Source organism: Chlamydotis macqueenii, chromosome 26 (genome assembly GCF_036417535.1).
Source record: "Chlamydotis macqueenii isolate bChlMac1 chromosome 26, bChlMac1.mat, whole genome shotgun sequence".
Lineage (NCBI taxonomy): Eukaryota > Metazoa > Chordata > Aves > Otidiformes > Otididae > Chlamydotis > Chlamydotis macqueenii.
The window spans coordinates 4781236-4808355 of record NC_141581.1 but is presented as its reverse complement, the minus strand read 5'-3'; the positions used below and the strand labels follow the sequence as shown (position 1 = coordinate 4808355).

Below are 27120 nucleotides of genomic sequence, written 5' to 3'. Positions count from 1 at the left end.
GGATTGTCATGGGCTGACGTGCCCATAATCTCTCTTGTCGTGTGGCCACGCTCTCATGGTGGGCAGCTGCTCCAGGGAAACGTCGGGCTCAGCACCACGGGGCCATTTGTTGAAGGTTGGCCTCCACCGGGTCACTGACAGCAGGGACCGGCGGCACCAAAAATGGAAGCAAAACCTTTAAAAACACACATTTTGTAGCTGGCTTTCTTTTGTCTCCATGGCTTGCCGCCACTGTGGGCGGGGGGCCCTTTCGGCCAGGCTCGCGCTGCTCTCCGTGCCGGGGCCAGGTGAAGGAACAAGGGCTCTGTCTTTATTTGCGGCCCGTTGTCGAGGTGCTTTCCTGGGGGTGGCGGGAGTCGAGGGGGGTGGTGTGAGGCACGGAGTTGAATGTTTTGTCGTCTAAACTCAGCACAAGGTCCCTGCTGTGGGGCTGGAGGTGAGGGAAGAGAGCTGGGGGGGTCAGGCGGAAGCAGGGACGCGGAGGCAGCTCTGTGGCCCCCTCAGGGTGAGCCGGCGGGGCGGAGGGACAGCTACCCACACACCGCCCGTTCCCTCCCAAAACTGGGGCAGACAACACAGGAGTTACCTCAGGGGCTTCCCGGTGCGGGGCAGGTTCTGGCCCGTGCCTGTGCTTGTACAGCCCGGGCTGGAGAGGCAGGGGTCTTTGGTCTGTTCACGTTGGCCAACCTCAGGCCCTTCCCAAGTTGCCTCCTTTTCCTGAGCCAGCAGCAGAGCGTGGCTGGGAGGATGTCAGGGTATTGATCGGGCAGGCTGGCACAAAATGCTTCAAGAATCAATTTTGTCTCCTTTCTAGGCCCAGGGAAGTCAATATTTCCCCACTGGGGCCTGCCTTTCTCCTTCTCCCCATTTGGGCTGAATTTGGTTGGCCTTCCGTGAAACAACCCGGAGAGCTGGGGCGTGGGCTGGCCCTGCCGTGCTGGTTTTACCCAGCCCTCTGCGCTGGCAGGGCTTCCCTCGGCTGCCGTAGCTGAGCCAGTGCGAGTTTTCCCCTCAGCTTTTCCAGCTGGCTCTCCCGTTTTGTGGCCGGAGCGTAGTGAGGTGGCATAGAGAAAGCTGCTCCTACCTGGTGATGTGTTCTACAAGGCCAGATGCACCCCCAGCCTCCCCGTCCCTCCATGACCCCACCTGTGGTGCCGGCGGGAGGGGCGGCCAGCTCGCTCCGGAGGCCGGGCTGATGGGAGCCGAGGAAGAAGGATCCGTGGTGCACGCTCGTAACTCAGCTTTTGCTTTTTCTCCCCGCACCCCGCTCCCTTCAGCTGTCAGCTCAGATCTGTTAAGCACGGTGGTTCTCCTGCCTCTCTCCCACCCCTCAAACCACCTCTGGGTTCCCTGTCCCTCTCTCAGTCTTTAGGTTTTGATGTTTCAGACAGGCATATGGTGGCCAGCCTGTCTGCCTTGCTCCCCGTCCGTCACCCGCTGTTCGCCACGGCAGCAGTTCCTGAGGGACGTTTGGGTTTAAAGGGTGAGATGCCTCCTCCTTTTCCCCACTCCTACATCTTTCAAACTTCCTTGCTGTAAAGCTCCTCAGACTGTTTAGTCATCAGTGTATCATTAGCAGCGAGATGTTGGTTTTTTTTTTCACATGACTGCATTTGAAGAACTTTTTCTGGTTTTGTGTCACATGAAAGAAGGAAAGGAGGAGAGGTCAGGCAGTGGTGTTGTCCTCTTCTGCGCAGAAAGCTGCCTTGGTGTGCAGCCCTCGTACGTGGGCTGTGTCATACCGCGTTCCCCTCGGGTGAGGTGGAAAGCGAAGCCAACTAGAGGGTGTCCGCAGAGGGGAGAGGGTGAGGGTGCGCGCGTGGTCCCAGCCGCTGCCCTGGACGGCGGTGGGGGACGCAGGGCAGGAGCGGAGCTGTCAGGGAGGGGTGGCAGAGGGCGGGTCAGCGCGCGTGCTGATCGTCTGTGCGGGTGCGATTGTGGAAGAAGGGATGGATGGTGAACGCGTGTCTCTTCCTTACGTTCCATGGCAGCCATCCTGCGTGTTGCTTGCCCCGGCTGTTGCTTTTGGGAAGTGCGTGGGTGGTGGACAGGAGTGAAAGCTTCAGTTGGACTTGATGGCTTTCCATTAAGCTGTAGAGCAGAATCACAGGTACGCAGCAGCCATCCAGTCTTTTCAACCTTCTCTCCAGGGACCCAGAGCCCGCAGGAAGTCTCTTGTAGTAAGAAAATTATTTTAAGCTCCAGGTTTTTCCATTCCGGTCTTGACACTGAAAAAGAAACCCAACCCCAGCAGGTTCTACTACTTTGCAAGCAGGGAAAGGGGAAAAAGAAAGATCTCTGGTGACTACTTGACCTAGGTGGAACTCAAACGCAGTCTTTCCAAGACTGACTTGCTCTCAGCTCTCCGTGAAGGAGCGTTGCTGAAGTGATATAATATCTCCTGGGCTGCAAGGATGTCGTCTGGAAAATGCCTGTCTCTGATTTCTATTTGTTTGTTTAAAACTGAGGTCCTGCAATCTTGGCGAACGGGGGGAAACACATCGGCCCCTCCGGGTGGGCTGGTAGCGTTTCACTGTCACACGGCGCCTTGTTCCTGATCTTCAAAGTGATTTGCAGCACTGAAAACTGAATTCCAACTGCATCTTTCCTGCAAGCTGGACCTGGCACGGCAGAGCTCTGGCAGTCCTACGCAGCACGGAGGAATTTATTTCAGCTTTGTATCATCGCCACCTTCCCTGCGATAGCGCTGGCTTTCTCTTTCCCGGAGCGGAGAGGGTTGTTGAGCGCCTGGCGTGGGCTGCAGCGACAAGTGCCGCGGTGGCGGGGGGCGCGCGGGTGGGTGATTCGGGGGGCGGAAGAATCAAAGGCTGGAGCTCAGAGGCTTGGACGATTTGAAAATCAACAGTTTAGCTTTGATTTACACTGATTTTCCAAGTGAGTAGCAAAACAGAATAGATTGATAGGGATTTTTGTGGGGTTTCTTTTCTCTCTCGCTGCCTAAGAGCGAGCTATTGTCGGCAGCTCCGCGCTGCGGCGAGCTCCGAGAGCTTCCCCGTGACCGTACTCAGCCAACAGTCGGTCCCAAACTGGGATGCTGAACAGTGATTCCACGTTCCCTCTCTGTTTTTTGGAGCACCGTCTCTTTCTTCAGGCCAAAAATAGAACCTTATTTTTCTCCTGAGCTGTACACTCGCCGTGCTGCTTGCACCCATTTAGATGTACCTGTGGCATTAAGGATTATTAAGGGCTTTCATTTTAGGAAATGAACTTGCATCAATAAAGCGTTCTTAAAAGCCCTGGATGTTTTTGGCCGTACCCTCAGAATTGACTTCTGCAAACTCTCCAGGTATTGAACTGCGGAGAGGAGAGGAAGGAAGCCAGGTCGTGGGCAGTGAGCATTAATTTTTTAGCCTGAGGCACAGGTCTGGTTTTCCCTTTCTCCGACGGAAGGCAGACTCCCCAGTGCCGGTGCCTCCGGTGGGACCCGCTTGATAACCTTTAGCTGTAACATTGCAAAGACGACTCTGACCTCTAAATATAGATTTGGGTATTTATAAATCCGCCGCTTTGTACACACGGCATTCGGTGCGACGTAAACGGCTCCAGCAAATTGTATTTACCTCCAGCACGGAAACAAATGCTTGATTGCATCACATGAGCTTGCTCAGTGCCTTTTATTTATATACTGCTGGCCTTTGTCTTTCAACCCCTAAAAGACCCTGGAGACATCTCTCTACCTGGTTTGCCCTCTTCTTAAACTTTTTGTTACGCTGTTTGCATCCTGTTTTATAGACTCTGAGTACGTACGTGGAAATGCACACATTTTGGAGTCATATGGTCTGCTTTTCTCAAGAATAACAGACGGCAACTTTATGATCTGAGTGATTTTGTTTGAACACAGCTGTGGCCTTGTGATTTAAATATTCCAATAAATTTTAAACTAACTAGATGAGAGGAAACTGTGCAGGGAAAACAGGTTAGAGCACGGAAGGAGGATTCCCTGAGGGCAGAGGCAATGTGGGCTCTGCACGAACGCTCCTGGCCTCGTCTTCCTCTCGTGAGAAAGCCCTTGAGACCTTCCTGGGTCAGAAAGCCCATCCCAGCATCCTCTCCCCTCCTTGCAGAGGTGCTCCTGGAGGCAGTCAGACATGGATGGAAATCCGTGGTGGGGGTGAGGGAGAGGTCCTGTGAGCTCAAGCGTCGTTCCTTTGGGTCCAGGCTGGCTAAAATGCAGCCTCAGGCTCCAAGCGTGATTGTTCAGGCATCGCTACACCTCTGAGCATCTCGTTATGAGAGGAGTTTGAGGAGCTTTTGGCTTCTTCCTTCAGCAACGTGAATTCCTTCTTTTTCTCAGATGTCTCCTGATGAGAAGAGGGGATGGGGAACTGCAGGAGCAGATTGCAGACTTGGCTGCCCTGCTCTTGGTCTTGACAACTGGGTTGTTTTGAAATGGTCACAACTTTCATTTGTTGGGTTGTATCCTGTCAACTTGCCTGTCCCAGAGGACGGCGTACCTGTTGCTGTGTGAATGTACCAGTGAGGGTCAGGTTTGCTGTTGAAAACACAGGTGCTACAAGCCAAGGAGGTTTCACATCCTAAAGCCACTGGCATCAGCCTCTTTCATACCATCAATCCTCAAGATCTCAAATGTGTGCCAGGTTCCTGCTCCGTTTATTTCATGGTCCTTCTTCCATCTTCTACCCCTGCCGCGGTGTTCTGGTCATCTGCTAGCACTGGGGGAGTGCAGTTCATGCTTCTAGATGGGGTGATTGGTGATGGTCATCAGGTGGGCTTTGCAAGAACAATTTCCTCTGTGCGAGACAGTTTAAAAGTCCGCTTTTCAGAAGGAGAAGCGGCTTTGCAACATCATCACATTGAAATCTCTTTGTGGGGTCAGGCCTGTAATCATTTTGTGCTGTAGCTTCTTTGTATGTAAAATGGAGTTCAAGACTGTTCCTAAAAGGCCAAGAAGTTTAATTTCATCTGGGAAGACCAGAGAATAGCAGTGATAATGCTTCCGTTAATGACAAACAGCGTTTATTAGAGTTTCTCTTTCCTTGTGCCAACGATGATGTTTCTTTTTTCTTGAAGGTCCCCCTGTGTTCATTAAGAAACCTGTGGACCAAATTGGTGTGTCAGGAGGGGTGGCCTCCTTCGTATGCCAAGCAACTGGAGACCCGAAGCCGCGGGTCACCTGGAACAAGAAAGGGAAGAAAGTGAATTCTCAGAGGTTTGAGGTAAGAGATGTCCTTGAAATCTGTGTCTGTGCGTGTATGAAGAGTGGGAGACCGACACAAAGCAGCTAGTGCTCGGCTGTAACCCTTCTCAGAGCCGATAATAGAGGGAGGTTTGGAAGGGGAGGAGTTTTAACAGCAGAAGGAGTGAAATGCAAGCTCTTGGCCATGTCAGCAGCTGGGTTTGTTCCAAGGCAAGAGAGAACTTGGCTCACTTACGTTATTGGAGTTTTTTCTTTTGTTTTGTTGGGTTTTTTCCCCTCTTGGGATATAATAGAAAGCTGCTTTCTTCCTTCCTAAGAAACCCCAACTAGGCTGGTACTTCTTCAGCTCTGTAAATGCACCTTTCAGACCCATCCACGGCTCGTTATTTGAAAGCTGGGACAGCCTGGAATAAACACTACGGTTGCTGGCAGCCAGACCCACGCGATTGGGATTGTTTAGATAGAAATAAGAGTGGTGGAACAAGGGCTAGGAGGTCATCCTGTGGAATTTGCTGTGTGACCCAGTCCTGCCAGGCAGCTGCGTGCTGAGAAGAGCTTTGTGGTGTCAGCTGCCCGTGCAGATGGAGGAACAAGGCAGGGCTTCATTTTTATTTTGTTTTCACTTGGTTCTTTCCCCCCCTCCTTCACCACAATGGTATTCTGTACACCCACCCCACGCACCGTCACCGTGGCTCATTCTTTCAGAGTGTTTGAGATGTCCGTAGCCATTTTGGTGGGCCAGTGGTGAAGGAGAGGGTTTAGGTGACAGTTCTCTGTCACCTTGAGGTCAGGTGGAGAGACAAGTTGACCATGGCAGTTATGTGTAGGGGATTGTGGGGCAGCAGCTGAAGTGTGTTTGTGAGTGTGTGTGTGTGTGTATTCTGGTGCTTCCTTTAGAAGCAGGAAGGAACCTTCTACTTGCAACCCAAGGACGCTTACTATGTGTGTCTCTCTCTTTCCCTTTATCCCCCAGACAATTGAATTTGATGAAAGTGCAGGTGCTGTTTTGAGGATCCAGCCCCTCCGGACTCCCCGGGATGAGAACATTTATGAGTGTGTTGCTCAAAATCCTCATGGGGAGGTCACCGTCCATGCCAAGCTCACCGTCCTCCGAGGTAAAGAGCTTGCCTACCTGTCATGTGTCAATGTCGCAGGGGAGAGGGGACCCTTCGGCTTCTCCCTTCCTTCAGATGAGTGGGAAGGCTGTTAAAAATGCGTAACCAAGGCACAAAGTCCTCCTTTTTGTTTTGTTCTGACCTGTCAGATCTGTTTGCTGTTATTACCTCAGGGAGTTATAAAATCGCTATGTAAGAAACAAAGCCAAACTGGACCGCTTCAGGAGGTTTGACTGAATGTTGTGCTCAGGTTCCTTCCAACCTGAATTGTCCTGTGACCCTTGTGATCTTTCCTCCCATAAAAATTCCTTCCCCAGGTGTATGAGCAGCACCAGAAACTCCCCATTGTTCTCCTCAGGAATGTGGCACCATTCATCCAGACACCCAAGAAAACCTTCGTTGAGGAATCACTTAATGGGCTGGGGTTAAGATGGTGATGCATCTGCGTGGGCTTTCACGCAGTTGGTAGCAATGCCAGCCTCTTCCCTTGTGGAAGATACCTATTTTGCTCTTCTAGGTATCTTCCATCTTTCCCAGAAGTCCTTTGTTCCATGTGCTCTCCAAGGAAGCAGTTCCCTTCTCCTTTTTGTTCTGGTTCTTTTTTTCACTTGTCCCTGCTGTAGAGGATGTTTACATGGATCCCTCCTTCATGTCATCTGTTCGAAATATGCTCCCTGAACTTGATGTGGAGGAGGGAGCAATATGCTGTTGCTGTGGGTGCCTCTGAATGTTTACTGTTCTTACCCCGGAGATCTGTAAAATCTCGGTGAAGCACTAAGCTGGGCTGCTCGCTAACACTGACCTGTTTGAGGGGAAAAGCTGTGTGGTGTTCCCCGTGCAAACCACAGGGCGATGCAGGTGATCCTGCAGAAAGGGAGTGAGGGGTGAGTGCCTGGGAGCTCTTGGCTTGGGAGCGTTGGCTGTTGACGAATCCATCAGCAGGAGGTGCTGTGGAAGAGCCATGGGCTTTTAAGTCGGGGTGCTGGCGGTAAGAGCCGTTATTTTTGCAGCGAGCGTGGCTCACAGCAGCTTTAGGTGCTCTGGGCAGCGTGCGATCCTCGTCAGGCCAAGCGGTAGCTCTGCCTGTGTGCCAGCTGCCTTTTCTTCAGCAGTGTCAGCGTTCTCTCCAAGAGCATCTTCCATCCTCTGGTTTGAACAGACAGTGAGCACATCCCTAATAGCGCAGAGTGAAATTTGTGTGCAAATCCCCAGTGTACAGCAGTAAATAAAGACCAGACATACAGGGCACACGGCAGAGCCCTTGACCTCCCCTTGCAGCAGGGAATGTCCCTTCTCCGTGTTGTCAGGATGCTGGCTGCCTTTAAGCGTGCAGGCCCGGGGTCCGGTCATGCCTGACAGATTTGTGTAGGTGCACTTAAATCTTTGTGTAGCTCCTTTGCCTGGCGTGGCATTTAACCTTCTGTTAGCCGTGCGTGGTGGGAGGTGTCTGTCAGGAGAGTGGGACGGCGCTTTCTGACAGGAGCGTGTCTACTGCGGCGATCCCAGAGCGCTGGGAGCCGTGTTCTTCACGCCGATTCCCATCTGTTCCCTGGGAGCTGTGACAGTTGGGGTGAAGTGCCCCTGCGATCGTATTCCAAGTTTCCATCCCTTGAATTTAGCTCTGAGCAGTGGAAAGAGGGAAGATTGTCCTCCAGCTGCTGCCCTTAGAAATCCCCTGGGTTCTCACAGCGTTTTTCAGGCACTCTTCACCAAAAGAAGGCTGCAGTGTGTGGGAAATGACGAGCTGAGCTCAGTGACTGTCCGCAGGGACCGAAGTTCTTTGTACACCTCGTTTTGCAGCTCTTCCCTCCGGTGTTCGCCTCACACACGTCAGCTGGAGACAGGTGACAGACCAGGAGCTGCATCTCCCCACTGCCTGGCTAATTACGCACTTTGCTGGTCCCCCCCCCAAACATCGCTGCTGTGTGCTGGGCTCCTGTGTGGTGCCGCTTTCACAGACGCTCCTGTTCCGATCGCCTGGCAGGACCTGGTGCGGTAGCTTTGTTAACTGGCTCTGCGAGAGCAGCCAGGGTGAGCGGTTCATCAAATTCGGGAGAGCGGTAATTAGCTGCAGGCCTGGGCCAAGATTTTGCTGAAGAGCATCAAGGAAGCAGTTTTTATAGCATACCCTCCCCTTCCCTGTTCAGTTGGAGTTGTTCCATCCGTAATCTTTCCTTAGCTTTCACGTAACAAAAATTGTCTCCTCTTTATCCGCACTTTTTAGTGCTGGGGAAGTTAAGAGGACCAGGCACAAATCCACTGATCTCCACAATGACAAAGTTAGCATGCTTGCCTCTCTTCCTCTCTTTTCCCTCTCTGCTTCTGCATTCACCCCCTCCCCCGTTGTCTTTCCCTCCTCCTCCTTTCCATCTCTCTCCTCTCACTCTCAGAACTAACCCTCAGTGGGGGCTGCTCCGCAGCTTGGGGGTGAATGTGAGCTGTCACGTGCCGAAGCTGTTACCTCGGCGTACGGTGTGGAAACCTGGGCACAAACTGCAGGACGGGCGTTGCAGTAGTTCTGCAGGTTGTTGGCCGTGCTGTTGTACTCACCTAGACATCCGTGTGCGTACCATCATGCTGTACACATGCATGAGCAGTTACGGGGTCTCCTCAGCACCTCGTGAACAGAAGAAAACAAAATAATACATTCTTCCCTACCAGATGCAGCTGCTGAAGGGATTGAGAGCAAAGCCTTCTGTGCTTCTGCACATGCTTACGCTCCTGGATCAGCCCCTGATGGAAATCCAGATGCATTCACTTAAAAACAGGAAGCTGCAGGAGAGGAGCTTTGGGAGCTTCTGAGAAGCTTGTGATGGACACCATTCAACTTACACAAAGTCTCTGAGCACCGGCTCTCCTGGCTTGTTCGTCCTTGCTGCTCTGCCTCCCAAGGGATCTGGGTTTCGGTAGGGCTGTGGAGACTGGCTGTTCTTTCCACAGCTGGCTGGACACCGTCCCTGCAAACCTGGTTCCTGCAGAGCCCCAAGAAAAGTAAAGAGAGTGGTTTGAGGAAGCATTTTCCAGTTACTGTTGGCTCCAGCTGCTATCATTTTTCATTAGAACTTGGGCAGAAGGGAAGCTAGTTGGCACGGGCACCCCACCTCCCAGTTGGTATAGCTTCTCTAAGCTGCGCATTTCCAGGAAAGATACACACATTTTTTATTATTATTATTGCTTCCTGTGTACAGATTCTACTTTCTCCCCACTTCTTTGGTAGCCTGAGACGCGGATTCTCGTGCTGCGGAGGATCGTCCTGCGCTGCCGGCAGCTGAGCGGGCTGGGCGTACTGGGGAGCCGTGCTGCAGCTTTCTGCCTGCTGGGAGGCACGGGCTGGGTTTCAAGCACGGCCAGGCTGGCTTAGTTCCTTGCTCTGGTAAAGCCGATAGAGTTCCACAGAGCTTACCCTTTGTGAGCTGTTAGGAAATGCAATGTGATACCATAAAAACCAGTGCTTGGTCCAGTTAAATGTAACGGAACAAGATTTACCGTGTCCTGATACATCGCTCGCTGCATACGGGCCAGTGCTGGCTTTTCCTGCTGATGACTGCACACTGGGAAATTGAGGAAAACTGGCTGTTAGATGTGTAAGCTCTGTGGTTCTTACTGCTGGAGTGTGATTCAGGCTGCTCTGGACAGGCTTTCAGAACTTCTTCTTCTAGTGGTTCCCTGTTGATTTCGTTTTGTGAAGCACTCCTACATTTCTGTAACAATTCTGGCCTGAAGTTTTCCTCGCACGTTTCCTGCTCCGAGAGGACATCTGGTGTGGGCACGTGTAAAGTTCTAGCAAGATCCCTGCTGCTTGTTGGGTTTTGTAATTGTTGGCTTTAGATCAGCAAAAGGTAAGCGCAAACCAGTGCTAGATGCTCGACAGAAAACATCCGAGCCCTGCAGGAGCACACCTTAAAGAAGGTGTCCCTGAAAATGTTACCTGGCCACTGGAACAATTCTTGGTCCCCCTGAAATGTTACCTGGCCACTGGAACAATTCTTGGTCCCCCTGAAATGTTACCTGGCCACTGGAAAAATTCTTGGCGGTCTTCCTTCAAACTTGACTTGTTTTGCTTTTCTTGTAGTGACCTGAAAATCCGGCAGCGTTGAAAGCAGATGAGTTCTGCAGCTGAGGAATGATGTCAGAGCGATGTGTAACTCAGGCGCCTTTGTAAGGAGCGTGCGTAGGGATGCGTTAGTGTGGGGAAGGCGGTGTACGACCTGCGCTGTTACGGGGTCCAGCACGCGTATCTAGGTGTGTATTTATTGGCATGAAGCCTCCAAATTTTTGATAACGTTGTTAGGCTATTACTATTTTCATAGTAGTAACTTGTTGATGTAATTGCACAAGGTGCATAATGCCAGGGTGCCTGTTGGGGAGGGGACAGCTGCAAGCGTTCATGACCTTAAATGAAAACAGGGATAAGTTTCAGGAGTGCTGGATTTTGATCTTGATTCTGCTAAAAACTGGTGTCACTCATCAGCTTCATGTCTGTTCTTGGTTCTTCTACCTTGAAGTGAGGGTAGCTTCCAGTACCTCAAGGGGGGCCTACAAGAAAGATGGGGAGAAACTCTTCAGCAGGGCGTGTTGTGACAGGACGAGGGGTGATGGTTTTAAAATAGAGAGAGGTAGATTCACATTAGATATTAGGAAAAATTTTTTTACAATGAGGGTTGTAGAACACTGGCCCAGGTTGCCCAGAGAGGCGGTGGATGCCCCATGCCTGGAAACATTCCAGGCCAGATTGGCCGGGGCTCTGAGCAACCTGATCTGGTTGGAGATGTCCCTGCTCCTGGCAGGGGGCTTGGGCTGGGTGGGCTTTGAAGGTCCCTTCCCACCCAAACCATTCTGTGAGTCTATGACTCCATAGAGGCCAGCCAACATCCATGAGCTGGGCCACATCTCCAGAGAAGAGCGAAAAGTTCCTCCTCTTCTTCACTTCAACAGCATCCTCGCTGTGGCTTTCTGCATTCGATAGAGTACATCGGTACATGCTCACACCCTCCTTCTCCTTTAAATTATTAAACAACTGTGCACACCCTGCAGGAAAAAAAGCAGCAGCCACACCCGCTTTCTCTTTATCATCCTCGTTTTCAGCACCGCTAATTATCTAATTGCAGAGCTGCCACCTTGTAGAGCGACAGGGAGACAGCGAGCACCCGAGTCTCCCTGGCTGCGGCTGGGGACCCTTGCTTTTCCTGTGTGACCCTGTGTGTGTCCGCTCAGGCACCCAGGTTGGTTCCAGGTGTGTCCCCCAGCGCAGAGCGTGGCCTCTGGTAGGATTTATTGTAAACGAACGCTGAACTGCTCTGCTCTTCCCTCCATGCCGCCCTCCATCCCTCCTCCCCTTTCTTTCTCACCCTGCTTTGTTCAGTGGCCGTGAGGTAATTCAGCTTCTCATGGGCGACGCCTTTAAGCAGCGCGGGCTCAGAGCAGGTATGAGTGAGGCGTTGGGGATGCGCTGTGAATACGGCAACCGCAGCGTGTGAGAACGTCTGCCTGCGTAAGCTAGCGTGATTTCCAGCAGCAGGCAGCCACCCAGGTGTGCCCTGGAAGCATCTTCAGCTTGCGTCTTGGTCCTTTTGTTCTTGCAGTTGCCAGGGCTGCCTTCAGAAAGAGCGTTCACAACCCGAACCGTTCCGTATTTATTTATTTCTTTGGTACCAGATTTGGGCTGGTGTTTGGGGATTGACGGGGAGGCGGCGGGGCGTGTGCGTGCCTGTCTTGTGGGGATTGAGTTGAGGTTGTAATTGCGTTATTACAGGGAATCCAGTTGTTAGGGGGTGAAGAGTTTCGCTTTCCTGGCAGGAAGGAAATCTGAGCGCTTGAACCAGTGAATATGTGATGTTCAGAGATGCCTCCTCTGCTGAGCTGATCCTCAAATCTGATCATGCCTCTAGTCACAGTTGTTTTAATTAAACTCAGAGGAATTGTGCACGTTGTGCTGCAAGATTAACATTTTTGTTTAATTAGAAACACTCAGTAATAGTAGTTGTACCAGGCCTCCCCCAACACACGCGTGTGCACGCGCACACTCACACGCGCGCCCTGCCAGGCAAGAGGGCTGTTCTCTCTGAGGATTAATTGGTTCACGAAATTAACGGACGCGGGACTGAGCCAGGCGGAGCGGCATCGCCGGGGAGCGGGATAAAAGAGGTAATCAATAATGATGTCATCTGCAGCCAATGCGGCAGCAGCTCCGCGGCTTCTTACAGCACACCGCCGCCCGGTTAAATAGCAGAAGGGAGGAGACGACGTTAAAATCCTGGCTGAGAGCTGTGCAAAGGCAAAGCAATTCCCAGGGCCCCTCTGTCCTGAGCTCACTCGTGAAGGGCCTGGTGCTTTGCAGCACGCATGGTCTGGAAGAGCACGCACCGTCTGGGGACTCCTGCGGTGCCCGAGTACGGCCTGGTGAGCTGAGAACGCAAAGGTCTGGTTCCGCCTCTGGTTGAAAGATGTTTATGCTTCTGTTTAGAATGCAATATCCTGCTTTCGAGCTGCTTCAGGTGCCCCGAAATGGCTGTGCCCTTACGCAGCTGTGGGTTTGTCCGTACCAGGAGATCTGCATTGCTCTAGCAGTTATAAAACGGTACGTGTCTGTGTTTGCGGTGACATTCCTTTGGTGTGTGAGGAGAGGTGTAGTTAGTACACTTCACTCTCCACCGAGATCCTTTGTAACTCTCCAGCAATGTTAGAGGAAGGAAACAATGCACATTTTTAAACACACAGTTGAGGCGTTTAAACCCTACGGTGGCTGTGCGCTGCTAATTAGAGGAGTTTCTTGGCGTTGGGTATCAGAGCACCGCGCAGGCCTTTGGCTCTGCCTTCATGATCTTAGTGGATTTTTGGAAGTTGAGTGTGAGGCGCAGCAGTGTGGAATAGCTCTTACCGAAATCGTACGTGTTTGGAGCTGGTGTGGAGCAGTACTGAGATCTGGCGATTCTGCTCTGCTCTTACGGGAAGGGACACCCACCACAGCGAGGCGGCTGGGTTTCTCTCATTCCGCCGTCTCCGGGTTGAGCCGTATGCGGTTTCACTCCGTTGCTTCGCGTACGTGATGTGCCAGCAGGAGGGAACGAGCTCTTGTGTTTGCAGCTGGCAGTGATGTTTCCCAGCAAAGGCAAGGGTTTCCAGCCCATTTCTGCTGCCCTGCTGAGAGCTCCTTTCTGCTGCTTCCCTTCCATTCCCTGACCTGGTTTTGGGATGGATTCAGGGCCACAGATTCCCCAGGCTGTGATTCCTAAACACGCCTCATTTGGAATGACGGAGAATCTCTATGAAGTCGCACCCTCATACCTGTACCCTCCTTCCAGGCTGCCCTCCCCCAAAGACTGGTTTTCTAGGGGGGGAAATGGCGCGTTCCTGTATCAGCCAGCACAAAACAGCTCTCTTCCACATGAGCTAGGAGGTCATGCCGAAGATTATGGGGGAAGCACTGGGATTTTGTATTAGTTGTCACAAATTAGTCTGCATCGGGTGGAATTGCCCTCCTCACCCTCATTAGCGAAGGCAAAGGCAAGACAGAGGAAGCCGGAAGCGCGGTTGAGCCTGTCTTCTGGGTGCTGGTGCCGCATTCCTCCTCTTCTAGGGCAGCAGCGCTCTGAATTAGTAAATCTAAAAATCACACCCTGTCTGACAGCACTCGGCCTGTTGTTTTTCTGTGTGTCCCTCTGGTAACCACAGCTGGATGGTATCTCCCTCCTTTCGCTCCGGGTTCCCGCTGTCTCTCTGACCGGCCTTTCCACTTCGTCCCGTTCATGATTTCTCTTGTGCGGTTTGTTTCGTGCTGTGGGGTTTGGAGGGGGAAGGTGAACCGCTCCCTTTAACTGTGACCGTGGAGACTGTGCTCTGCAGGGAGGGGTCTGTGCTGTGTGTGGGTCACCCACCTGACGGAGGGATTCGGCGCAAGACCTGGTGAAACTCTGAAATTACTGTTCCCATGCCCCAAAGGGTTTGAATAGATTGCGTCAAAATGCAGAATCTTCTTGTGGGGTGTTAGAATAGTCACACGAAATGGACAGGCTGGTAAATGTGACGATAATGTGTTTTCACAAACCGTCCCTGGACAGTTTACATTTTAAGTTGCGTTGCACAGAGTGCTGCACAGCAGGCCTGCGTGATCCTTTCTGCGGTGTGCTCCGTCGAGCAGCTCCGTCAGCCACCCTGCTCCCTGCTCCGTGTTTAACCGCTCTTCCTTTGTTCTCTGCCCCCAGAGGACCAATTACCTCCCGGCTTCCCCAACATTGACATGGGGCCTCAGCTGAAAGTGGTGGAGCGGACACGAACAGCCACGATGCTCTGCGCGGCCAGCGGGAACCCAGATCCGGAGATCACTTGGTTCAAAGACTTCCTGCCCGTCGACCCCAGCGCGAGCAACGGGAGGATCAAACAGCTGAGATCAGGTAAGGTCTCCGTGTGAGGCTGGAGGGATTGAGGCCGAGACAGAGCTGGGAAAAGACAGCTCAGAGGTTTCTGAAGCAGAAGAGAGGGCTGATGGACACAGGCGCCATTAGTGTGGATTGGGACATCAGCTTTTCTTTGGTTTTGGGACTCACATTCTTACCTAGGGAGTGGCTGGAGTGTTTTCTTCTCCAACCCATCCGCCTGGCCTTCCCTACTGCCTCATTGGCGTAAGGGAAATCGCAGCAGGGAAGCTGGTTCCCGTCCAGGAGACGCTGTTCACTGGATAACGGTGCTCTTGTGGCTCAGGGGAAAGTGAGGACTGGCTGGGGGCTGAGGGTTTCCTCCTCAGACCAAGAACTGGGTAAGGAGGAAGGAGATCTGCTGTGGCAGACATGCTACAGCTCAGACAGCCTCTTACTGTCAAAACGTGATCCTGTTGGTGTAAATGGGCCTCTCAGAGCTGGTGTTGAGGAGCAGCTCTGGCAGCATCTCTCCAGCATCACGTCCCTGCAGCCTCACTGCAGAGCGGTGGGGAGCGTTCTGGAGTGACCCCGTGGCGACGGTGGCTCTGCCCGTGGAGTGGATCTCCGTGAACAGATGTACCCCAGCTCGTGGCTCTTGTCAGTTTTCAGTCTTTCCCCATCTGCTTGTCCATCTGTCTCTTTTGTTTGTTTTATGTTTGTTGTTTTGTGTGTGTGTCAATGTGACATCTCTTAATACTCACCTTTCAGGAGCTGTTTTGATACTTGTTAAATCTGGCAGTTCGCTGGGTGAGAATGAGCGCGAGGAGGGCACAGGTGTATTGGTTTTTGAGTTCTTCTATTGATAGCAGCAAAAATGGAACAAGCTTTGGAAGCTTTACCTTTTCACCAAAACGCGAGAAAGAATCCTTTTCAAACTCTGCTCGAACTGACTGCTGGACCCAGGCTGGAGAAGATGTCTGTGGTTGGACCTAGCAAGCTCCCGCGTCACTTCAGCTACTCAGAACGTTCCTTTGGCCAAGCGAGATGGAGCGTTTTCAAGAATCTTTTTTTGGCAGAAGAATGACATTGTTGTAGGCAAAGAAAAGCAGAGGCTTCGGTGAAACAATGAGGGTTCCTCAGTTCGTGTTAGACATTTTACAGGTTAGTCAGTCAAGCGATAGCTGACTGCTTCTGCCCAGACCTCTGCGGGCTCACAACAAACCAGCTCTGGCTCCTGTGGTGCTGGATCTGAGCATCGGAAAGCGTAACCGCCTGCTTTTCCTCTTGCCTTGTTTTGCAAAGATTCTATATAAAGATTTTTAGTTCTGTGGGCCGCCAGTGGAAAAGGTTCAGCGTAGTTCCAGTTCAGTGTGGCTTTTATATACCTGCATAAGTGCATCCTTATTCAGTGAAGCAAACTTAAAAGCAGATACTTAAACAGCTCTGTTGAATTAGAATGTATTGTTGGGTCCCACAAACGCAGATGGGATTGACCTCCCTGTTTTATCCTAACAGCTGAGGCAAATGCAAATTAAAAGAATCACTCAGCATAAATAATGAGAGGTAAACTAGAATTATATCACGCTCTGTGACCGTGATCTGATGCATGAGTAAGGCACAGGCAGATTATTTTTAATACATTTATCATCGTGCCAGGATGCCTTTATACTCCCTAACTGGGGTTGATCCAGCATTTTCCTCAGAGCCACCCGAGCGCTGCGTTTTCATTCCAGTGGATTGGTTAGCCTCAGAGCGAACCTTGGCCCTTCCGATAAATCAGAAGATACCTGCTGAGGATTAATCTCATTTACAGCTGCTTTGAATTAGTCAGCTGGCGAAACCCTGGAGCATCCCTGTTGTCCTTAGGGGTGGAAACCTGTTGCTCGTGCGAAAGGGAGCGCGGATGCCGGGACAGTCAGGGCTCCCGAGCTCTCTGATTCCATCTGCTTTTCTGGCCGTTCAAAACTTGCCTGTTCTGGGACACAAAGGCCTGTGAAAATGCAAAACCCGCTAGCGTTAGGGTCAGCTGAACTGTGTTAGTGCTTTAGTCAGTGGAAAGGAGTTGGGTTTAAGACCAAGGCAGAGCAGACTCGATGTGGATTTGCGAGCCCAGTGTGATACGCAGGGCGATGCCTGTTTGAGCGCTGCTGAAGTCGGACCTTAATTTCATTTCGTCTTTCCAGAAAACAAACTTTGCTGCCAGAAGTGTGGCTCTCGCACACATTAGGGCACTGGCTGCTTCAGGACACTGCTGATGAGCGTCAGCACGTTTCGCCCACGGGTCACTCCAGCCCAGCTCCGTGGGGATTAACGATTACACCCAGCTACGGGGTGTCTGACAGGCCCTCTGTGAACGGGAGTGCGGGGAGGAGGAGCGACCCTGCCACTAAATCACAGCTTCCTCGCTGCAGTTTGTGCGCAGAGGTTTAGAACAGGAGCCGGCGGCTGCGTTTTCTCGGGAGGCTTGGCTGTGCCTTGCTCCTTGGTGGAGGCTGAGCAGCGGGACAGGACCAGCACCCAGGTTCTGCCCTGGGGATAAAGGGATGGGGACAGCAGGACAGCAGCCTTGCTGTTTTACCTCGGAGGGAGTTAAGGATGAATTGATATCAATATGTGAGTTAGTGGCAAACATGCAAATGAGCTCATTAAAAGGTACAAGTGAAATGTCATACACTGAGTTCTGCAGAATTGGGTAGCCGTGGCCAGATTTGGTTCTCATTTGTATTAAAAAACCTGAATGTTTTGCTGGCAATGTAAGTGCACCTCTGAGACCACGGTCGTTATATTCACATCATCCTGTGGAGCCATTATTTTATGAGTCTTCTTCCTTATGAGGAACAGGTGATGTATCATTAACCATAGCGGGGTTTCTCTCTCCAGTGTTTCCTCTTCTCCTTTCCATCTCCAGATAAACTTTCCAAGCAACTGGACATATTCTAATACTTGAGGGTTTTGACTGAAGGAAAAGCCGAATTGTCAGTCAAAGGGGAGAGGGAAGAGCCTCTGCGTAGGCGCCAGCTTCCCTTCGACGTACACGGACATCCCGGTCCTACAGACTTGGGTGGTCTAAGAGTTTAGCTGGTCTTGGTGGTGGAAGAGAAACGGATATTTCTGCCTAACTGTGATGCAGGCAGTCTCAGAACGTTTGAAGTAGAAGCCAGTGTCCTTCGCTCAGCCGTGCCACGCAGGGGGGTAATGGGAGGCAGCCTGCAGCCACCTTCTGACCTCACAGAAGCCTTGTGTGTCTTGTGTGTGTCTTCTGTTTTCTGAGTATCTGCTATAACAAACTTAATTTCTCCTTTTTTCTTTTTTTTTACCTTTTTTTAACATTCAGAGACCTTTGGTAAGTTTGTTCAATTAAAAAAATAAAATCAAACCAAAAAACCCCAAACCTGCTAACGTCCAGATTTGTAACCCTTGCCCTTTACACTAATTCCTCCGTAACAGCTTCTCGAGAGGCATGCTGTGCATTTCTTCTACTAACTCTTTCAGTAGGGATGTTCTGCCCTCTTAATGAATTTCTGCAGGGGTATTGCAGGCTACAAAAAGATTAATAATCGTCCTAATTAACATATCTGTATAAAGAGATAACAGCTAAATACGAACCTCCTCACATTGGATAGATTTTTTTTGTAACGTAGCAACAGTTGTCCTGGAATTCCCCAGTTTCACCATAGCTTGTACCCTGGAACTGTGATGGTCGTGTTCACACCTGCAGGAGGCCTTGGGGTTTCACATCTAACGGGGTTATCGGCATTTTCGGAGGGGAGAGGTGGGGGTGCGGCATTTTCAAAGCGAAGCTGTAAAGCACAGGGCGTCGGCTGTGGGGAAGGGTTAAGCAGAGGAAGAGCCCCCCGCTCCCCGCCCCGGATCGCCCCTGTCCCTCCAGAAGCCGGGAGCCTGTCTGCAGGACTCACGTCACGTTTCCTTCCTGTGCCAAGTCCCTTTGTGTTGTTAGAGATGGAGCAATTGCAGCTGTCGGCCAGGATCCGGCATTTTAAAATTGCAGGAGACCCTTGATGATTGCTTGCTTGTTTAGAACAGAAAGCTCTCCAGCCCTCGGGAGAGGAGCACAGCGCGCGCGTGTTCTCACACGTGGCCTGACAGAAGGTGGGGACGTGTTTTCTGTCATTGCCATGGCAATGGTGACTGTCCTCCTCTCCCTGTTTTCCAAGGCTCGGAGAATCCGTAGGCAGCTTGCCGTGTGGGAAACCAGAGGAGGGGAGGGTGGAAGAGCAGACCCCATCCCGTGTGACAGAGGGGGACACCTGCGCGTGGTGTTCTGCCTGACGCCACCTTGGTGCTCTGCAATCCAGAGGCGAGTCCCTTCAGCTGCCCTTTGCCTCTGCTGTGGAGCGCCGGGCTGGGCCATCTGGGCTCATGCAGCCTCAGAATTTACCCTCAACGGGCAGATCTCCAGCTTGGGGGAGGCTGTGGAAGGCGGTATGAGCAGTTTGCACGTGGCATCTCAAAAGCAGCTTTTCACTCAGAAGGTCAGCATCCAGCGGGAGTTCTTCCTCCGTTAGTTTTCCCACAAGGCTGCTGCCCGTATCGTGGGCAGCGGTTGGCCTTGAGCGTTTGCTCGCCAGGCAAGCCAGCAATTGAACGCAGGTGCCTCCTCTCCACCGCTCCAAGCCCTTACCAAATCTTACAGGACCTGTCAGAGTTCTTCAGAACAATCAATTTATTTCAGATTTCTGGCACCCTTCTGCGGCCCCTGTGTTGACTGTGAAGCTGGTTAGATGTGAAACTCCAGCGGTGAAAATCTACCATCTGTGTCCCTGGGCTGCTCACACGGCTGTTCTCTCCTTGCGAGTTACTTGAGCCCGTTTTGATTTGAATCCTGTCCCCTCCAGCCCTGGTGCGGGGCGTCTTGCAAAACACGTTTTGCTCCTCACCCTTGTGTCCCGTGTGCCAGCGTTAGAACTGGACAGGGAATAACTGGTCAGAGTTAGAGGGAGCAGGGATGAACTGACCTACCATGGCACGGGACGGTCACGGCTGCCGTTGTGTCTGTGCCCTGACGCCCGGTGTGTTTCTCCTGTCGATCGCAGGGAACCTTTGCAGGAAACGGCCGGGCTCAGCCAAGGCCAGAGCAGCTTCATAGCAGAGGGCGATGGTGGGCTCTCTTCCACTGCTTTACCCTCTTCCCATTAGCCTTGTTCCAGGTTTGTGCCACAGATGGCAGATTTTCACTCCAGTTGTGAGACAGAAGGATGTATCGGAGGCTGTTTTTGTTTCCACTGAATTGAACTATAACCCTTCGCTGCTTCGTCTCTCTCTTGCGCTCGCTTTTTAAAACCTTCCTGCCATCTCCTGCGTGGAGATCTGCCCAAGTACACGCTCCCCCACCTCTTTCTCTTTCAAGCGCTGTCTCTCCAACCTTTGTCCTGATAGCTAACCAGCCTGCTTTATTAACCTTAGCTAGTTCCTAACCTAACTAGACGCTAACTTGTCTCTAGCAAATAACCTAACCTCTGGACTAGAAGCTGAGTATAACTAGAATCTAATACCCTAACACTGTAATACCTCTCTTCCCTCATCTCCTCGGAAAGATAAAGGTGACCTGTAATCAGTGTCTGTATATTTTTACCTTCCGTCCTGAAAATGGAGGGCTGAACCGCAGCACAAGCAGGGTGAGCGGGGCTGGAGGATAAAGAGGGAAGGGGTTTTCTGATGGTCAAGGCAGAAGATTGGCACCCGGGAGGCTTTGACTCCTGTTCTTGCCTCTGCCACAGGCTTCCCTCGGTGACCCTTGGTTGCTTCGCCTCTGCCTTGGTTTCCCCGTCTGTAAAGTGGGGGTGATGGTGCTGCTGTACCTCACGGGGGGCGAGGAGAGAGTGCGAGGCTGGCATTTCTCACGTAACGTGCTACGCAGGGCTCTGCAGAATGGCAGCGTGGTTACCATTGCAGGGAAGCTCTTGAGATTCCCCCTGGGGAGAGGGAATGCTTGTGACTGCGGGATCCGCCCCGTTCTCAGGATTGGGGTAAAACCCAACCACCTCAACCCCCTTCCTTGGTAAGCTGTGTGACACGTTTGAATGCCGCTGTGAGCAAAAGGACCTGCCGTGTTTTCAAAGGAAGATGGTTGCAACCTGCGGAGGTCAAACGAGGGGACGGTGATGGTACCATCGCCTGTGGCGTGGTTCGCCGGCCGCGGCCGCACTGCCCCTCGTCTGACCTGCCGAGGCGGAAGGTTTACGTTAGGCACTAAGGACAGCTGGAGGAGGTTTGAGTAAAAATAACCCGAGGGAGATGCAGTCAACAGGCAAGTGTAGCAAGACCGTACTCTCTCCATACGACCCCCTCCTGCGCTGGCGCTAGGGAGGCTTACGGAGCAGTTCCCCGAGGTAGCCCTTTGACTTGCACAGTAGCGTGGCCTTCATTAGCGCAGAGCATCTGGCTGCAGTCTGTGCAGAGCCACTGAAGGGTAACCGAAGGTCCTGATAAGGACACGCATTGAATTCGTCGCACATCTGTGCCGATAACTTCAGTTTGGAACTGGGAGTTTGCTAGCAAAGGTGAGATCAAACCTGCAAATCTTAATGTGATGCAAAGTGCCTGGATGTCCCTTTCCGTGTCTGGGCTAACATGGCTGTAATGCCAGCCCTTTTCCCAGGAGTGATGAAGATAAATGCAGGTTCATCACATATTCTGCAAGTAGCAAGCAGTAATGTTAGCTGAGAGCTTGAAGACTTCCTTTGCATTCTCACCAACAAAATGGAGCCAGAGGCTTTTCAAGCCAGGTGCCACGGAGGCTCTGCAGGCAGCCAGCCGAATTGGACATCCCCTTCCGTACCCTGAGCCCTCTTCAGGCTGTCCCTCCAGTTTCAGATGAGGTAAAGCAGGAAGTTTCCTACTGGGAACTGTCTTCCTTGACTCAGGTCCTTTTCCCACGGGCACTCCAGGTGTTTGGGGTTTTACAGTCTTTTCACTTATTTTCTTTGTTTTCTTTGCAGAAGGTACACCGATCCGAGGTAAGACACCCCAGCTCACTCACCCACTCTCCAAACACTTCTCTCCACTCAGTTCCTATTTCATTGACCTCTGCTCAATACAGATTCTTCTTGTTGTTATGTTTTCTTGTCCTGCTTCACCTCTGAGTGTTTCTTTTTTACACTGTCTTTATTTTATATATGGTTATCGTGTCCTTTTTTGTTTGCTGGGTGCACTTGGTAACACTGATTCTGTTATTCTAATAACGTCTCAGGCTGTGCTGCCTCAGATTTATGGCGGAGTTTTAAGAGCTGATCTCTCCGGGACTGTGAAGGACTGAAGTTTATCTTGAGCATTAAATGCTGTCTGAGCTGGGTAAATGCTTAGGACCTTCTCTTGGTTGGTGCAGAGTGCTCCCGAGCCGGTGGTGCTGGTGAAAGTTTTCCAATCCTTCGCTCAGGCAGTTCTTCAGCACTTGCCATCTCGGCGTACTCATTTGTTTGGCTTCAGAGCCTTCTTTCCCCTTTCTCCCCGCTCTCTTACCCGTAGGTTTTTCTGGGGAGGACACCCACGGTAAGTAGCTTTTGCGCTGTCTCTTTAGTGGAGCCAAAAAGACGCTACAGCTCAAGCTGCCATTGAAATTTGGCAGGAGTTGGGTGTGCATCCCGTGGAAGACCCTGCTTTGGTTTGACCTGCACTGGCAAATTTAAAAGTCCATAGCTGTCTGCTGGTAAAAGCAACAGGAGGTGCTGTAGGTGAGATTTCCTTTTTTGCACGTCGTGTCTGTTGGCTCCTGACAAGTGCTGAAAACTCCCTGACCTCTCTCCAGTGTAATTTCCACGATTGCACTCGCCAGCCACGCGGCAGCGGTCCAGATGGGGGGGGTGAGTCCGTATTCCCCTGCAGAGCTGCTTGCCTGCAGCTCAAGGCTCTGTTCTGCTCTGCAGCGTGGCTCTGTCTCCCCTTGCACCCAAGCAATGATCCTGAGCCGCACGAAAAAATGTGTCTGGAACGAGTGGAAGCAACCCACAGATTTGTCCAAATTAAGAGAAATTTCTAGGAAAACTCACTGACCGGCTCTCCAGCAAAGAGAGGAGGGAGCGTGCTCGAGCTGTAATTCAGTATGAAATACGCTCAGCTGGTATCTCAGTGTGAGGCTTCAGTCTGTTTGCTTTCTAACTCCTGTTATGCTGAAATACGCGCAGATTCTTTTGAAAGGAATTTAGTTTGGTTTAGTGGCTTGGGTGGTTGGTTGGGTTTTTTTTTAATTCTATCTGTTCTGCCGTTGGGAGCGACCAGACGCAGTGGGTGCTGGCGGGAATGGCACCATCACACCCCATCCCTGTCACAAACGCTCTCACAGCCTCACGTCTTCCCACGCAGCAGCCTTTTGCGCCCGTGCACACACCGAGGAACATGAGCTCCGCGGCCTCCTCGTGTGAACACGTTGTTTTTTCCTTCCTGAAGAGGCTGTGTCTGCAGCTAACGCTGATTGCCATTTGCACTTTTCTCACTTAAGATTTTATCAGTAATATTACACCGAGATGGATTTGTTTGGTTTTTGTATTTAGGTTTTTTTTTTCCAGAGATGGGAGCTAGGAGTCTTAGCACATGTGAGCTCTCCCTAGATCTGTAGTATAATCATGTACTGCTAATACATAAAACATTTGATGGCCTGTTGAATTATTTATGCAGTATATATTTTAACTGGAGTTTTGCAGGGATGGAGCCTTCTGAGGTAAATGAGGCAATTTTCTCCCGTGTAGTTACACGCTGCATACCCCTGCATGTTTGCTTGCAGGGGTGCTCAGGATGGGCTCTGGGTGTATTCTTACAGGCTGCAGTCATGCACAGGTTGAAGAAAAACCTTAATCCTTTTGGCCAGTCAGTGTAAACCGCATAGGCCATTTCAAAGCTCCAGCGCAGTTTTTACACGGTTTTCCCTTGGCAATATTCGCTATCTGTGAGGTGCTTTTCACACTGGCTTTTATCTCCTGCAGGCTCCCTGCAGGTATTCTAAGCACAAAACAAAGGCAGCGGTGATAAAAATGCCCCAGGGATCCTAGGCGATGGGTGACAACGGCTTTCACTTCTCTGGTCACCGCTTCAAATCGAAAGCCTGCTGCCTTCTGATAGATTTCTGGGGATCGCAGCGACAGGGATCACTGAGGGTGCTTTCAGGAGTTCTGGTGCAGCATGCCTGCGTAGCAGAAGCCACAAAAATTTGTACTTTTGCTTTCAGTATGGAGAGTAACTTAGTGTAGAGGGTATTACGCTTTCTGTTCATCGTGGGTACGTGTCCGGCCGGAGTGCCGAGCACAGGCGTCAGCTGATGCAGGCGAAGGGCTCAGCACCTGGGAGCGTCTCAGCGTGTGCCAGCCCGAGGGGAGGAGAAAGCAAAACACTGGTGCTATTTCTCTCTCTGAAAACCAAAGCAAAATGGTGATGATCGTGTCTTTGCTGCGGTCTTCTCTCCTCCCAGGTGGCCTGCAGATCGAGAGCAGCGAGGAGACAGACCAGGGGAAGTACGAATGCGTCGCCAGCAACAGCGCCGGCGTGCGCTACTCCTCCCCCGCTAACCTTTATGTGAGAGGTAGGGAGCGCGTCAGCTCGCAATACTGGCAAATACCTCCCTCTCCACGGCCTTCCTTTGTCCCCAGCTGTCTGATTCCATCCTGTCCCTGAGCGCAGGGGAAGCACTGGTGGTAACTGGTTTGATCCTCGCAGTGCACTGCTGAGCTTGCGAGGGGATCCTGGTGCACCCTGACCTCCTCCCCACGGCTGGTGGCTCCGGCCGCCGCCCCACAGCTGCAGAGCAGCAATCCAAGGCTGTCACCTACAGCGAAGTCAAGTGCGACCCAGACCAGTGTGCCCCAGTATCTGCCAGCATCGGCCAGCAGAGCCCGGAGGGGAATGAACAGCTTTGGCTGCAAAGAGGCCACAGTCCCCTTTTCTGCCCAAGGATCCCTGCTCGCTGGAAGCGGGAAGGTTTCGGTTCTGCTGGCGTGGGTGTGAGAGGAGGGGAGGACCCTCTCAGCCCCCTCCACTGAGCTCCGTCCCCGGAATCTCAGCAGATTGCAAGAGGAGGGTGCGTTCTCACTTCTCGCCTAAATCCCAGCTGCTTTTCCCTTTGCCAGCAGTGATTTGTCACTGGTTCCTTGGGCAGGAACGCTGGCCGTGGGCAGAGGCTCACAGAAAGCTGGAGACGGCCAGCGAACGTCTCTGCCACAGTGACACATTCCTTCACCCGCGTAGCGTGGGGAACAGGTGACAGGGGGATTGGCTTCTGCTCGATGCCCCCTCGATGTTCTCACAGCCCGTGGAGCCCCGCTGCTTTCTTTGTTACCTTGTTTTAATCGCTGACCTGTCATATTTTGTGTGTAGCTTTGCTTTAATATCTTTCCACAGCAAAACCCTTTTGGTAATGAGAGAGCAGGGCTGGTCCATCTCAGTTTTTTTCATTAAAAAAAAAAAAAAAAAGAAAAATACCATTGGGAGGAAAAAATAAAAGTTGCATCCCAGCAAACTGTTCCCATTTCCATCCCATTGACAGAGGAAGCGCCTCCCACCTACACTCACGTTAACTCTGCCGCCAAATGCAGAGCCATGCTCCTGTGTGCACTCCTTTCTCTCTCTCTTTCTCTCTCTCTCGTGTCTCACGCTCACTAAATCACATGCACATGGAGAGAAGGCTTTTAATAATTGAATGTTTCCAAGCTAAATTTTTAAATAGCCTTTTGTGGCCAGCTGGAAAATTGCATTTGAAATTTGCCCTGTCGCCGGGGCGCCGAAATTCTTTTTTTGGGAACGTAAATCTGGATCTGGTACTAATTCAGGGCTAAATCCTTCACAGACAGCTTAGCTGGAATGCTTTGGGTTCTTTTTTTTTCAAAAAAAAAGAAACAGGAAAAAAATGTGGGGATTTTTTATTATTCTTTTATTTATAAATTTCCTCTACCTTTCTGGCCACTCGGAAACTACCCAGGAGACAAAGGTTGTAACCGTGGAGTTGCTTGTCTCCGCACCTGGATACGAGCCGGCTCCAGGTGGATAGCCCTCTTTCTAGCCAAGCTGGCCCGTGGCTACCTGGGGCCTGCGTTAGCCGGCCGAGAGAGTGCAGAAAACACCGCGTAAGCAAGCTCGGCCTGTGGTTTGGGTGTTTTTCATGCTGTTTAATTCCTTGTTCCTTGTGTGTTGATATCGTGGAAGGGTAACAGATTTCTGAAACGGATTTGCTTTGGTGGGAGGGAAAGTTCATGCACATTTTTCTTCCCATTTTTTGTTTTCAAGGAGTCTTAAGCACTCTTGTGTTTCCAATTGACTTGTTTCTCCCATAACATGCTTGTCTCTATAGAACACCTGGGATAGGAGTTGTAAGTTTTAACATTGCAAGGAAATGTTTTGCTTTTGTTTCACTTTTTCTTTTCTCCTTCTAATTATTTCTTTTTCCTTACTCAGTCTCATTGCGGAGTTAGCGGAGCAGGGCCGGGTGCGGGGCTGGGGGGAGCGCGGGCTGGGGGAGCGGATTTCCAGCTCGGGATCTCCTTTGTGTCGGGCCTTCTCCACCCGGTACGGGCTCCGCTCCCCCTGGGCTTTGTTAAAGCGGTGAGAGCTCCTTCCCGGGCTGGCACCTCCGGCGGGTGCTGCTCCGGAGCGAGGATCGCTCACGGTCTGACCTCCGTACGGAGCCTGCTTGTTCGGAGACAAACGGTACCCAGCTGGATGGGAGGGGGAAGGTTAGGAAGGCAGGAAAGAGGGTCGTTACTATCTTCATTTTTTTTTCCTTTCTTTTTATTTTGGTTAAGAGAAAAAAAAAAAAAAACAATCAAATTGCAGCTGACAGCCTTGAGAAGGCCTTTTTTTACTCTCTCTGTGTTTCCCCTATTTTTCTCTTCTCCTCATGTCATTGTGTTCTGCATCAAACCCCCTTAACATCCCTCAGAGCTACGAGAAGGTTGGTGTGGTTTTTTTCTTTTTTACTTTCTTTACCCACATTTTTACATTCTTAAGAGAAAAAAAAATTAAAAAAAATAAAAAAAAATAAAAAAAAAAAAGAGAAAAAGCAAGAAATCTTTAAGATGAGCGAGACCCGCCCGTTCCCGGGTCTCGCGGAGATGAGTTGAGTTGCATTGTGGGCCTCTCTATGCATCCTTTGGTAATGTTGCTGAGTTCTTGCACTTTTTTGTCGTCATGGTTACCTTGCCGTTTGGACATTGGGCCTGATGCATGATAGGAGAATGTAACAATCTTCTTTGCATGCCAGTTTTTAAATTAATTACTGATTATTTTTTCTGTATATAAATATGTACAGTTGTTTGGTTTTTTTTACAATTCTGGTTTATTTGAAGTGGATTTACTCTTATTTTCCAAATTTTTTTGTTCCGTTGGGTTTTTTGCTTTCTCTTGATTTCCAGTTTCAGTTCTGATTGGTTATGCTGTGCTGTAGTTTATTCCAAACGCATTGTGAGAAGCCAGTGTTCCTGCCCACCCGGTGGTAACTGAACTCCTCAATCCCTCCAGGAGGAAAGGAGTCACA

At 51.2% G+C, this 27120-nt stretch overlaps 1 protein-coding gene across 11 annotated transcripts in view; it reads left to right on the top strand.

The window, feature by feature from the left end:
* Nucleotides 1-27120, top strand: part of PTPRS (protein tyrosine phosphatase receptor type S) — a 157507-nt gene that overhangs the window by 73739 nt on the left and 56648 nt on the right. For all 11 annotated transcript variants that reach the window (XM_086767701.1, XM_086767711.1, XM_086767710.1 and 8 more), the window contains exons 3-6: nucleotides 5053-5198; nucleotides 6153-6294; nucleotides 14496-14684; nucleotides 24067-24177. In XM_086767701.1, the coding sequence (XP_086623827.1) occupies nucleotides 5053-5198; nucleotides 6153-6294; nucleotides 14496-14684; nucleotides 24067-24177 (588 nt within the window). The remainder of the gene's footprint in view (nucleotides 1-5052; nucleotides 5199-6152; nucleotides 6295-14495; nucleotides 14685-24066; nucleotides 24178-27120) is intronic.